This window comes from Hibiscus syriacus, chloroplast (assembly GCF_006381635.1).
Source record: "Hibiscus syriacus chloroplast, complete genome".
NCBI lineage: Eukaryota > Viridiplantae > Streptophyta > Magnoliopsida > Malvales > Malvaceae > Hibiscus > Hibiscus syriacus.
Window position 1 is genome coordinate 20,001 of NC_026909.1, and position 12,500 is coordinate 32,500.

The 12,500-nt window shown below is 36.4% G+C and overlaps 5 protein-coding genes and 2 non-coding genes across 7 annotated transcripts in view; 2 read left to right on the forward strand and 5 right to left on the reverse strand. All coding sequences in view use genetic code 11, as the record gives it.

Moving 5' to 3' along the window:
- The window catches only part of rpoC2 (RNA polymerase beta' subunit), a 4,188-nt gene extending 2,199 nt beyond the window's left edge, over nt 1-1,989 (reverse strand). Inside the window, exon 1 of the mRNA in view lies at nt 1-1,989. This exon is cut by the window's left edge and continues 2,199 nt beyond it. Coding sequence (YP_009132929.1) covers nt 1-1,989 — 1,989 coding nt within the window.
- A 167-nt stretch (nt 1,990-2,156) lies between these two features.
- Nucleotides 2,157-5,021, reverse strand: rpoC1 (RNA polymerase beta' subunit). The gene is made up of 2 exons: nt 4,587-5,021; nt 2,157-3,791 (listed from the first exon to the last, which is right to left on the reverse strand). The coding sequence occupies exons 1-2, from the start codon at nt 5,019-5,021 to the stop codon at nt 2,157-2,159; spliced, it is 2,070 nt and encodes a 689-aa protein (YP_009132930.1).
- Nucleotides 5,022-5,047: 26 nt separating this feature from the next.
- rpoB (RNA polymerase beta subunit) lies at nt 5,048-8,266 on the reverse strand. The gene has a single exon. The coding sequence runs from the start codon at nt 8,264-8,266 to the stop codon at nt 5,048-5,050; it is 3,219 nt and encodes a 1,072-aa protein (YP_009132931.1).
- A 1,246-nt stretch (nt 8,267-9,512) lies between these two features.
- Nucleotides 9,513-9,593, forward strand: trnC-GCA. The gene has a single exon. It is a non-coding gene; the product is annotated as a tRNA-Cys (tRNA).
- Nucleotides 9,594-10,167: 574 nt separating this feature from the next.
- Nucleotides 10,168-10,257, forward strand: petN (cytochrome b6/f complex subunit N). Its single transcript has one exon. The coding sequence runs from the start codon at nt 10,168-10,170 to the stop codon at nt 10,255-10,257; it is 90 nt and encodes a 29-aa protein (YP_009132932.1).
- A 1,189-nt stretch (nt 10,258-11,446) lies between these two features.
- psbM (photosystem II protein M) lies at nt 11,447-11,551 on the reverse strand. Its single transcript has one exon. The coding sequence runs from the start codon at nt 11,549-11,551 to the stop codon at nt 11,447-11,449; it is 105 nt and encodes a 34-aa protein (YP_009132933.1).
- A 492-nt stretch (nt 11,552-12,043) lies between these two features.
- On the reverse strand, nt 12,044-12,117 carry trnD-GUC. Its single transcript has one exon. It is a non-coding gene; the product is annotated as a tRNA-Asp (tRNA).
- Between the last annotated feature and the right edge of the window lie 383 nt (nt 12,118-12,500).

Consider the following 12,500-nt stretch of genomic DNA (forward strand, 5'->3'; position numbering starts at 1 on the left):
ATCTACTTTTATTTGGTATTTTGGCTTAACCTTTTTGACCCCTCGATACTCAATCACATCCTCCTTTTTGACGATTGAATGCGCCCCTATAGTCCCATATTTAGTAATTCCTGAACTCTTTCTTCTGTATCGAGGATCATCAAAAAAAGCCAGAATACTTTTTCTACGGAAAATACCATTTATGGGTATTTCCATCGAGATACCTGAATGTGAATGCAGCATTAGTTCTTTCTCTTGGTCTTGAATCAATTGAAATGGAATAATAAATCTATTTCTTCGTCTTTTTGCCAATAAATCAGCATTCTCGTGGAGAATAGCAGAATATATGAAATCGCAATGCCCAGTACCTACGATTCGATTCAATTCTGAATAATCGTAAATCCTATCTTCTTTTTTATCAGAAAAATCCGAACTAAATAAGTTGTGTCTCGCCTGATCATTATTCACTGAGAATCTAGAAATATATCTTCGTTCGGCAGAAAGATAATGAATGTTTATTTGATCTTGATCCTTGTGGAGTGAAAAAGGAACTACACTGAATTTGTACGAACCCCCCGATAATATCCACAAATGGCTTGTTTTTGGTAAGAGATGGACATTACTATATGTAAATTCGGGTGAATGGTACACATCGGTACTCCAGTGCATTTCCCCCTCTGAGTCAGAATAAATATGTTTTCGAACCCTCTCTTTAAAATTTAAAGTGTATGTTCCCGCGCGAATCTCAGCAATCACTTGTTCTGATTCTACATATTGATCGTTTTGAACTAAAAGAAAACTTTTTGGTGGAATAGTCACCTTATGTATAATATCTTCGCTCTCAATAATTACATACAAGTCCATATAACATAAAAAAGCAGGATGCCCGTGACGTGTGCGTGTAGGATGAACCAAATCCTCATTGAATTTAATTTTTCCATTAAAAGGGGCTCGTACATGTTCTGCAGTACCCCCTGTAAATACTCCGCCGGTATGAAAAGTTCTTAATGTTAGTTGAGTTCCCGGTTCTCCAATGGATTGCCCCGCAATAATACCTACAGCTTCCCCCAATTCAACGAGGTCACCATGAGTGGGGCTCCGACCATAACATAATCGACAAATCCAAGATGTACTCCTACAAGTAAAGGGAGTTCGAATAGATATTGGGTGTGTTCGAAAGGCTCTGAATCGATCGACAAGCCCAAGCCCAATATCTTGATTTCGAATGGCAATGCACCGCGTACCCATATATATATCGTCCGCTAATACACGACCAATTAATGTTTGGATAAAAATTCTTTCCGGAAGCGTCCTCTTTTGAGGACTCACGGAAATCCCTCGGGTGGTGCCACAATCTGTTCTACGTACAACAATGTGTTGAACTACTTCAACAAGTCTGCGCGTAAGATATCCAGCATCTGATGTTCGTACGGCGGTATCCACAACCCCTTTTCGGGCTCCGTAGCAAGAAATGATATATTCTGTTAAAGACAGTCCTTCGCGTAAATTGCTTTGAATGGGTAAATCGATCATTTGTCCTTGGGGATCCGACATTAATCCTCTCATACCTACTAATTGGTGCACTTGAGATGCATTTCCTCTAGCTCCTGAAAAAGACATTATATGGACTGGGTTAAACGGGTCAGTCATCCTAAAATTAGGATTCATTTCTTGTCGCAAATATTCACTTGTAGCATACCATATCTCAATAGATTGGCGTAATTTTTCTACCGCGTGTACATTCCCAAAATGATGGTGTTTTTCCAAAATCAAACTTTGTTGTTCAGCATCTTGGACTAGCCATCCCTTAGAAGGTATCGTTAAAAGATCATCAATTCCTAAGGAAATGGATGTAGCAGTGGCTTGCTGGAAACCCAGAGTTTTTACTTGATCCAGGATGTGGGATGTATATGCCATTCCGAAGTGATCTATTAATCTGCTAATAAGTCGTTTAATGGCAGTTCCATCTATCACTTTATTGTGAAATACCAGATTGGCCCGTTCTGCCATAAGTACCCCCTTATTCCGCTGAGTGGACTTCGCCAATGGGTTTGAGTCAATGATTGGAAAACTTCCTTTTCTCGATCTTGATTTTCGTAGAAAGTCGGGTCAGGAACTAGGGTCCTAGTTGAACCGGAGAGACCCGAATTCGTACTGGTGTCATAGAATTTTTTAGCTTAGATACCATATGATTGGGTATCGTATGAGTAGGCCCGAAAAAAACCTTGTATAGCTTCTTCGATTTCTCGGTAAAGAGAAATATGACCAACAGTGGTTCGAATGTATATACAAAGAATTTTTTTTTTAAAACTTCTTACTATTAGATAATGTCCATAAATCTCATGATAGGTACCCAAAGATTCATAGTGAACTTCGATGGGAGCTTCTCTTGAAGCAATAACACATTGATCTAGTCGCCACCGGAGCCACAAAGGACTATCTAAATTGATTCTTTTCTGCCTATAAGCTCCAATTGCATCATAGGAATTACAAAAAAAAGGCTCCCTTGTATACTTATAGTTATTATCGTCAATTCTTTCATTTTGATAGTTTTTTCGATTCCATGGATTATACCTATTTGCACAAATACCTCGACGATTCCCGCTCGTTAATACATAGAGCCCAATAAGCATGTCTTGAGTCGGTACGGAAATGGGATCCCCAATGGCTGGAGACAAGAGATTCATATGAGAAAACATAAGTAAACGAGCCTCTGCTTGCGCCTCTAAAGATAAAGGTACATGAACAGCCATTTGATCCCCATCAAAGTCTGCATTGAATCCCTTACAAACTAATGGATGTAAACAAATCGCGCGTCCTTCCACTAAAATAGGTTGGAATGCCTGTATACCTAATCTATGCAGAGTAGGCGCTCTATTCAGCAATACAGGATGTCCCCGCATAACTTCTTGCAGTATTTCCCATACAATCGGCCCTTTTTCCCGAATTTTACTCTTAGCAACTCCTATGTTTGGAGCAAGATGTTGTCTAATTAGACCGCGAATTACAAATGTCTGGAAAAGCTCTATTGCTATTTCGCGAGGCAATCCACAGCGATGTAATGAAAGTGAGGGGCCAACAACAATGACAGAACGTCCCGAATAATCGACTCGTTTGCCAAGCAAAGTCTCGCGAAATCTTCCCTCTTTGCCTTCAATTACATCTGAAAATGACTTGTAAACCTTATTATGACCGTCCCTCATTGGTTGTCCGCGGATTCCATTATCAAGAAGTGTATCCACGGCTTCTTGTACCAATTTTTCCTGACACATTACTAATTCCCCTGGCGTAGATCTACTTGTTGTTAATAGATCCGTAAGAGTATTATTTCGATAGATAACTCTTCTATAGAGTTCATTAATATCCGAACTCATTAGTTTACCTCCATCTATCTGAATGATCGGTCTCAACTCGGGAGGAAGAACCGGTAATAGACATAAAACCATCCATTCTGGTTCTATATTTGTTCGAATAAAATGCTTAGCCAATTCCATGCGTCTAACCAAAAAATCCTTTCTTCTTCCAATTTTTCGATCTTCCCATTCATTACCCGTGAGGCCTTCTTCTCCTAATTCTTTCCATTCTACCACCGAATAATCGATAAGAATTCGCAAATCTAGGTCGGCTAATTGTTCTCGAATAGCACCTGCTCCAGTAGAAATTTCGCGATTTCGAAATGTATCGAAACCCTGGGTAGTAAAAAAAAGTGGGATACTGTATTTCCAGGATTGAATTTCATAGTCGAATGAACCTCGTAATCGTAAGAAAGTAGGTTTTTTAGCGATGGGCCTAGCAAAAGAAAAATTAGGATAGGGCCCTACGGGATCCCCCCCTCAAAATCGGACATGAGAGTTTCCTCTCATCCGGCTCAAGTAGTTACACCAAATAAACAAATAGTTACACCAAATAAACAAATAAAGATAAAGAAAGGAGTTCTCGCTTTCAAATTCTAGAATTCCCCCCCCCAAAAAAAAGGTCTACTCTTTACTCAAGTTCCCAAGAAACATTTCATTGATTCATTCTTCTTTTATTCTTCTTTTATTGATTTCGATTTTCTTAATTCTTTATTCAATTCAAAATTAGGACATAAATGAAATGTGAAATTCTTGAGTAGTCTACTTCCCCTCGAATGATGAATCCTCTTCAATTAAAGGAGTGTCATAAGGGATTTACTTGTCTATGTACCCTTCCATTCGATCTCTTAGGTCCTGCGTTACCTCGACGGTTATACCACGATGCCCTTAACTTAAAGCCTAAGCCTATAATGCGATGTATAGACTCCTGCAACCATGACATATTTGTTTACTTGAACATAATTTCATTTCTTTCTAAAAGAACTAAAAGAAATGAGAATGCTTAATTCCGCAAAAGAAAGAAGTCTTTTTTTCACGAGGTACAACTCAAAATTCCTAGTTATTTATTTTTACTGACTCGACCATAGACCAATTCCCTTTTTATTTGGGAGTATTGAATACGCCCATAATTCTGAGCTTCATGTTACTCTTCCAAAGAGACATGTCATGTCAGATCCAGGGCATCCCAATTCGATTGAATGGGATGACAGTTTCTCATTGCTAATCTGTAAAATAAGAATTTCGATCAAATCACACATCGCAGTATACTAGACCCTCTAATTCTTTAAGAGGTTTATCTAAAAGATTGGCGATATAACTAGGAAGCCGCTTCAAATACCATACATGAGTTACTGGACATGCCAACTTTATGTATCCCATTTGATATCTTCGTATCCGAGAATCAACAAATTCAACTCCGCATTGTTCACAAAATTTAGGGCCCTCCTTTTCATTTCCAATTACTCGATAATTTCCACAAGCGCAAATTCCACTTTTTATAGGTCCAAAAATTCTTTCACAAAATAATCCATCCCTTTCCGGTTTATTGGTTTTGTAATGAAAAGTATAGGGTTTTGTCACCTCTCCAACGCTTTCTCCATTAGGTAGGATTTTCTTGGCCCAAGCACTTATTTGTTGGGGAGAAACTGATCCAATTCGGAGTTGTTGATGTTTATATCGGTCGATCATAGAAGAAAAATTCTGATTCATTCCGATTAAGCTTCCTTCCTATTAATCTGGAAGTTCTTCTCAGATACAAGGAAATGATTCAGTTCCAGAGCCAAAGATCGTAATTCTCGGACGAGCAATCGAAAAGATTCTGGAGCATCTTCAGGTTTAGGTATTGTTCCTCCAATGATCGTAGTACCAAGTACTTCTTGGCGAGCTCTAATATGATCAGATTTATAAGTAAGCATTTCTTGTAAAATATGAGCAACACCAAATCCCTCTAGAGCCCAAACCTCCATTTCTCCTACCCGCTGTCCCCCTTGCTTGGACCTTCCTCTAAGTGGTTGTTGTGTAACAAGTGCATAATGTCCACTGGAACGCCCATGTATTTTATCATCAACTTGATGAATTAATTTCAAGATATAAGGTTTTCCTATTATAACAGGTTGTTCAAAAGGGTCCCCCGTTCTTCCATCAAATATTCTGCTTTTTCCTGGATATTCGGGCTCAAATACCCATGGATTTGCTGTTTGCTTACCGGCTTCATATAATTCGGAAAACACTAGTTTTCTCGAAGCCTCTTGTTCATATCTCTCATCAAATGGTGCTATTCGATAATGTCTATCTAGTAGACTCCCTGCTAACCCAAGCGAGCATTCAAATATCTGTCCTACATTCATTCGTGAAGGTACTCCTAATGGGTTGAAGACCATATCAACAGGTCTTCCGTCTTGCAAATAAGGCATATCCTGTCTAGGTAAAATTTTGGAAATGATCCCTTTATTTCCATGTCTTCCGGCTACTTTATCGCCTACTTTGATTTCGCGTTTCTGTGAAATATATACACGAATCGTTTCTGGATTATAACTAGAAACCCCCTTTTTCTGGATCCATCTCACATCGATGACTCGACCCCTACCACCTATAGGTAATTTTAGACAAGTTTCCTTTGAAGTGGATACCTGAATCCCAAGTATGGCCCGTAATAATCTATCTTCTGGAGCATACGATGATTCTTTCGCCACCTGAGGCGTTAATTTACCTACTAAAATATCGCCCGTCTCCACCCAAGATCCCAGCATCACAATTCCATTTTTGTCTAAATTGCGGAGTAAATGGGCTTCTAGGTGCGGTATTTCGTTAGTGATTCTTTCAGGACCTTGGCTTGTCACATGAGTCTGAATTTCATATTTTCGTATGTGAAAAGAAGTATAAATATCTTCATATACTAGACGCTCGCTAATGAGTACCGCATCCTCAAAATTGTAACCTTCCCATGGCATATAAGCTACTAGTACGTTTTTGCCCAAAGCAAGTTCGCCACCAACCGTAGCGGCACCATCCGCTAAAATTTGTCCCTTTTTAATGCATTTACCCCGCTGAACCCGGGCAGTTTGATGCATACAAGTATTTTTGTTGGAACGTTGATACATAACTAATGGAATGCCTAGAGCATCCCCATTGCCCGATAAAATAATCTTGTCAGTATCGGTAGAAATGATCTTTCCCTCGTGATCGGCTATAGCGGGAACTCCTGAATCTAGAGCCACTTGGCGTTCCAACCCAGTTCCAACAATGCACTTCTCGGAACGAGAAAGCGGAACTGCTTGGCGTTGCATATTAGAACTCATTAAAGCCCGATTCGCGTCATTATGCTCGATAAAAGGAATGAGGGAAGCTCCAATAGAAAAATATTGAAAAGGAAAAATACTTCGAAGATGAACCTGTTCCCATGCAATAGTCAGGAATTCTTGGCGGTATCGAGCCGGAACAACCTGTTCTTCCTGAATACCCCGATTCAGGGCCAAAGAATTTCCTGCCGCTACCATATAATATTCATCTCGACTTGGGGATAAATAAAGCATCTGTGCTTTTTTTGATCTCTCAAAGATTTTAATTTTATAAAATGGACTTTCTAGAGACCCCCAATGACCAATCCTGGCATGAATTGCTAAGGATCCAATAAGTCCAACATTGATCCCTTCAGACGTGTCAATTGGGCAAATACGTCCATAGTGACTAGGATGGATATCTCGTATCCGAAAATTAGCAGTTCGCCCGGTCAAGCCTCCGGGGCCCAAATAACTCAATTTTCTCCCATGAACTATTTGTGTCAATGGATTTGTTCGATCCAAAACTTGAGACAATGGGTGTAATCCGAAAAAGGATTCATAAGTGGTTGTTAATGGAGTCGAAGTTACCAAATTCTGAGGAGTCGGTATCAATTTATGCCTAATTGCTCCGCATATAGTTCCTCTAACTACATTTTCTAAACGAACCATAGCCAATCCGAATTGGTCTTGTAAGAGATCCGCTACAGAACGAATACGCTTATTTTTCAAATGATTCATATCGTCAAGTGTGCCCATTCCAAATTTCATTCCAATCAAATGATCCGCGGCTGCCAATATATCTCGCGGTAACAAAAATGTATTGTTCTGAGGTATATTAAGATTCAATCTCTGGTTCATATTTCGTCGACCAATCCTTCCTAATTCACATCTTTGCTGAAAGAATTTCTTTTGTAATTCCTTACACAAGGATTCAGAAAATACCGGATCCCCGCCTACACAAGAAAATTGTTGATAAAACTCCAAAATGGCATTTTCTTTTGACCCTATTTTTTTTTTTTCCTTATCGGTCAGGAAAGACAAGAAAATTTCAGGGTAGCAAACATTCTCTAGAATTTCTCTTAGATTCAAACCCATAGCTGATGATAGAACTAGAATAGATATTTTCTGTTTCCTACTTACACGAGCCCATATCCTTGCTTTTCTATCAATCTCTAATTCTAACCTCCCCCCCCAATCTGATATTATGGTACCAGTATAGACCGAAATTTCGTTATGATCCAATTCTGATCGATAATAGATACCGGGGCTTTGCAATATTTGATTGATCACAATTCTGTATATTCCATTTACTATAGAAGTTCCGAGGGAGTTCATTAACGGAATGTTTCCAATAAAAATTGTTTGTTCTTGCATATCCTTACTGGTTTTCCAAATTAATCCTGCGGATACATATAATTCAGAAGAATATGTGAGTGATTCATATACAGCATCCCTTTCTTTTATCAACGGTTCCACCAATTGATATGTTTCTACAAATAATTGAAATTCAATTTCTTGATCTGTATCTTCAATTTTTGGAAACTTATAAAGTTCTTCTGTTAAGCCCCGATCCATGAACCCACAAAATCCTTCAAATTGTATCTGATTCAACCCAGGTATTGTAGACATTTCCCCATTTTCATCCCCGAGCATTTTGAATTTCCCGCTTATCAAAAAATCCCATTCTTTTCTCATTCTTCATCGAATCATACGAATCGATCTAATAATGATGGAATTGAATTTCTATTCTGTTTACTGAATCACATGAAATTTTATCTAACTCCATATAATATATATGGAATGTGTGAAATATGAAATGCGTATGAACAGAAGAAGAAAAATTATACTCAAATTTGAATTTATATTTATAACAAACAGATACAGAAAAGAATTGATAAATCCCATTTAGCTGTATGGAGTTTTGTCTAGAATAGAAAAGAAAATAATAATTCAATTTCTACCATTATTATGATATTACATATTCCAATCCGATTGAATACCAGAAAAATGAAAGGAATTCCTGATTTGATCTGTTCGTTGAGATAAAGACAAAATAATCATAAAATATATTCATAAAATATATATAAAATATATATAGGGAGAGAGTTGATTTTTCTAGGACTTAATTTTTTCATGGACTCCACAAAAAATGATTCGCAGAGAAGAGAGATGTTTTTACCCACTTTTTCGTTTTTTTCTTTTTTAGTAGAATATTTAGAATATGATTGAAGTGCGTACGAAAAGAGGACTTGTATTTATTAAACATGTGCAGATATAGCATTTCTATTTATATATGTCTTTCTTTTCTTCCATTATAGCGCTCTAGTGGAGACATGGCGTGCTCTATCAAAAATTCGATTTTTTTCTTTTATTTTAATCTATTCAATGAAAAATTGAAACACGATAATTTCTTGCTGATTCCCTATGGACATCATATCTAGATAGATAAAATACCTCATTAGATAACTATAACTGTGTAACAACTTATGCTCTGGGGTTTACATAGACGCATAATTGCTGTTATATTATAATATAATTGAAATTCAGAAATTCAAATTCAGAAAGTTTTTTTATTGAAAAAAAAAATCAATACTGATTAGTTATGTATCCACTGATTAGTTATGTATCCAGTTTTTTTTCTTATACCATTAGAAAAAGACAAGTGAAGAAGAATCGTCCATAAATTTCCAGTCAATAATTAATAGTTAATGGTTCCAATTTATTTGTCCTTAATTTTGACTTTTGTCACTGAGAATCCACATTTTCTTTTTCAATAGAAAAAAAGAAAAAAGAAAGGGAAAGTTTTTAGATATTGTGTGTCTTGAGATACTATAACCAATTGAAGGCATGGATCCGATCTAAAAAAGGGATACACTCATTTTTTTGTTTGTAGCCTTTTGGCGACATGGCCGAGCGGTAAGGCGGGGGACTGCAAATCCCTTATTCCCCAGTTCAAATCCGGGTGTCGCCTGATCAATAAAAAACTCGAAATCCTAACGTCTCCTAATGTCCAGGATTCAAGGAAAAACTAAAGTAGTGGGAGGGAATCAGTAAATCTTGATATGGGAGCCCCCCCCCCGAGGGGCTACTAGGGGAATCCTGAATTAGATTGGATAACGGGAGTGTCTAATTAACTAATGAATGGTTGTATTGTAGAAGGGTTGGAAGATACTTTGTAGACAGACTGATGAAAGTCTCTGAGTGTTCAGGCATCCAATTAATATTAGATTGTATAGATAATTGGCTTTTACTTAATGAGGGACACCAAAAGAAAGAATAAGTCTTATTATTGATACATGTGAGTAACATTCTTTTGATACTTCCAAAAGTGTTACTGCGTATTTTGCTTGTGCTTAATGGTTCTCGATTTTACTAGAAATCATATAAGAACTTGTTCTAAGCGGATTTATTGAAGTGTTTCATCAACGGTGGTGTGTCAGAATTCCCTGCTCTTTTTGACTCTGCGCCAGTAATTCCACTATTATTAGTGAACAATAATGGAAAAATTCCTTCATATTTGTTTCATATTCATAGAGATAGGGGACATAATACACATGGATATAGTAAGTCTTGCTTGGGCTGCTTTAATGGTAGTCTTTACATTTTCCCTTTCACTCGTAGTATGGGGAAGAAGTGGGCTCTAGGGGTACTCCTAATTGGGTTGAGGAATCAAACCGTATCAATTGTTTTCTAACTCGTTTTGCAAAGCCTTTATTTTTAACTATTTAGTCTTCATTTCGAAATTCTTGGATTCTAGTGGAGTAATGTATTCTACAAATAATATAGATGAATAACACCCTTTCAATCAAAATCAAACAAACATTTCAATAATTCCCATGTTCGTATTTCGAAAGTAAAAGGGATCCAGATGATAGGCAATTTATTAAAAAAGAAAAAAGAATTCTTAGAAAAAAGAATTCTTCCTAAATTTTCTATTTTGATGAACCAGCTCTTACCAGAGTTATAAATGGACAATGAGGGACAAGGAAAGGAGTCCCCCTTTGTTTTCTGTATTTGCTTGTTTTTATTTCCTTCCCTCTTTACTGTTCAAAGAGAAAAAAAGTAATTCTTTTTTTTAATAAGATCTTGCCTTAGTGTAGTCACATATTGTACACTTACCCCCTGTTTTATTGTTTTATTTTATTTGAATTTCATTTATACCATGCTTTATTGACTCATTTCATATCATGGATCAAAGAAAAGAAGTTAAATTCAAAATCGGCAGGGTATACCCTTTTTTCGTTTTCGAAACGAAATACGAAGAAAAGTTACCATAGAACTCGTTGGATCATCTATCAGCTGCTCAATGAATTACTTCTTTTGAATGGTAATAAAAAAAAAGATAACCAAGTAATCTTTTTTTTTATTAATATATGCCTATTCCATTTCCATTCCATTTTTCCTTCATTTCTGATTATTTTCAATAGGAATCTCGGTATCCATCAAAAGAATCAAATCCATGAAATGAAAGAATTAGAAAATCGTAAGACTTGCCTTTCAATTATTTCAGATTGATTGAAATCAACACAAATAAAATAGATCAAGCGAAGAAATAAAATTGAGATACTATGTACAGTACATATATTTAATTGATATCGACATGTATGAAGATACATATTGTGGATTCATCTATATTAAGTATATTAAGCTTGTATCTTTATACAGTCCAATAATAGATATAGATAGTATGGTAGAAAAAAAATATGAATCTTTCTACCATACTATCGAGTTTTATAGGATACTGCTGATTCTAGTCCATTCATTTTATTTAAGACGTGAAATTGGAATCCTTTTTTTCTTAAATCCTTGATAAAAAGTCAAGTTTCATTAAAATTAATCACTTTGACTGACAGTTTTTACGTATATTATAAGTAAAAAAGCGGTAGGAACTAGAATGAACAGCGCTGTAGCAATAAATGCGAGAATATTTACTTCCATAATTTCATTGTTTTTTTTCCTTCGCAATAACTCGGGATTTAATCCCATAGAGATAATAAATTTGTCGCTTGTAAATTCAATGCAATGACTTACATTTCAATGACATCGAATCGGATCAATATCATGAATAACAATATCTAAGCTATCAAATCGATTCACCGTCGAGAATTGAATAGTATAACATAGGAAGATCCTTTATCCACACCGAATACAAAAATGGATTCCTGATCCAATCAAAAGAATTCCTTTATTTATATATTCTTTTCCACTATTTCTTTTCGATAATCTACCGTCTTCCTTGTACAATCATCTGATGATGTATCATCTGACTGCTTTTCCACTTTCACCGTTTACAAATAGTTTACAAATAAACCCCAACAAAAAATAGAAAGGAAAAAAAAAAGATATCGTTGGGAATGAAATTCTATCATTTGTATCCCCTTTGACAGAAAACGGAGGGATCAATTGATGTATTTTTTTAATTGTATCCATCGGGACTGACGGGGCTCGAACCCGCAGCTTCCGCCTTGACAGGGCGGTGCTCTGACCAATTGAACTACAATCCCAGGGAAATAAAGAAAAGTGTACAGCATAGATAGTCTTATGATTTCATTCAAGCCATTTTTTATATTTTCGATTCGAATCGCCGTGTTGTAACAAACTTGTAACAAACAAAGGCGCGAGTGATATATTGATATCCATACGGGTATGCACTTAAGTGAGAGCAACGCGGATTACTAGTAACTAGTAATCCTTTCGTTATTGCCAAATAAATCGATCCATTTAAAAATGAAAAAAAAAAGAGTCTTTTTTGTTTACTTTACTCTTTCTTTTCATTAAACTTTCTATTTAATGATACTGATATGAATCTAGAGCGTTATCAAGGTCAGAATTTATGGGAACAACTAAATAAATAGAACAAATAAAAAACAAATAGCGGTAGGGATGC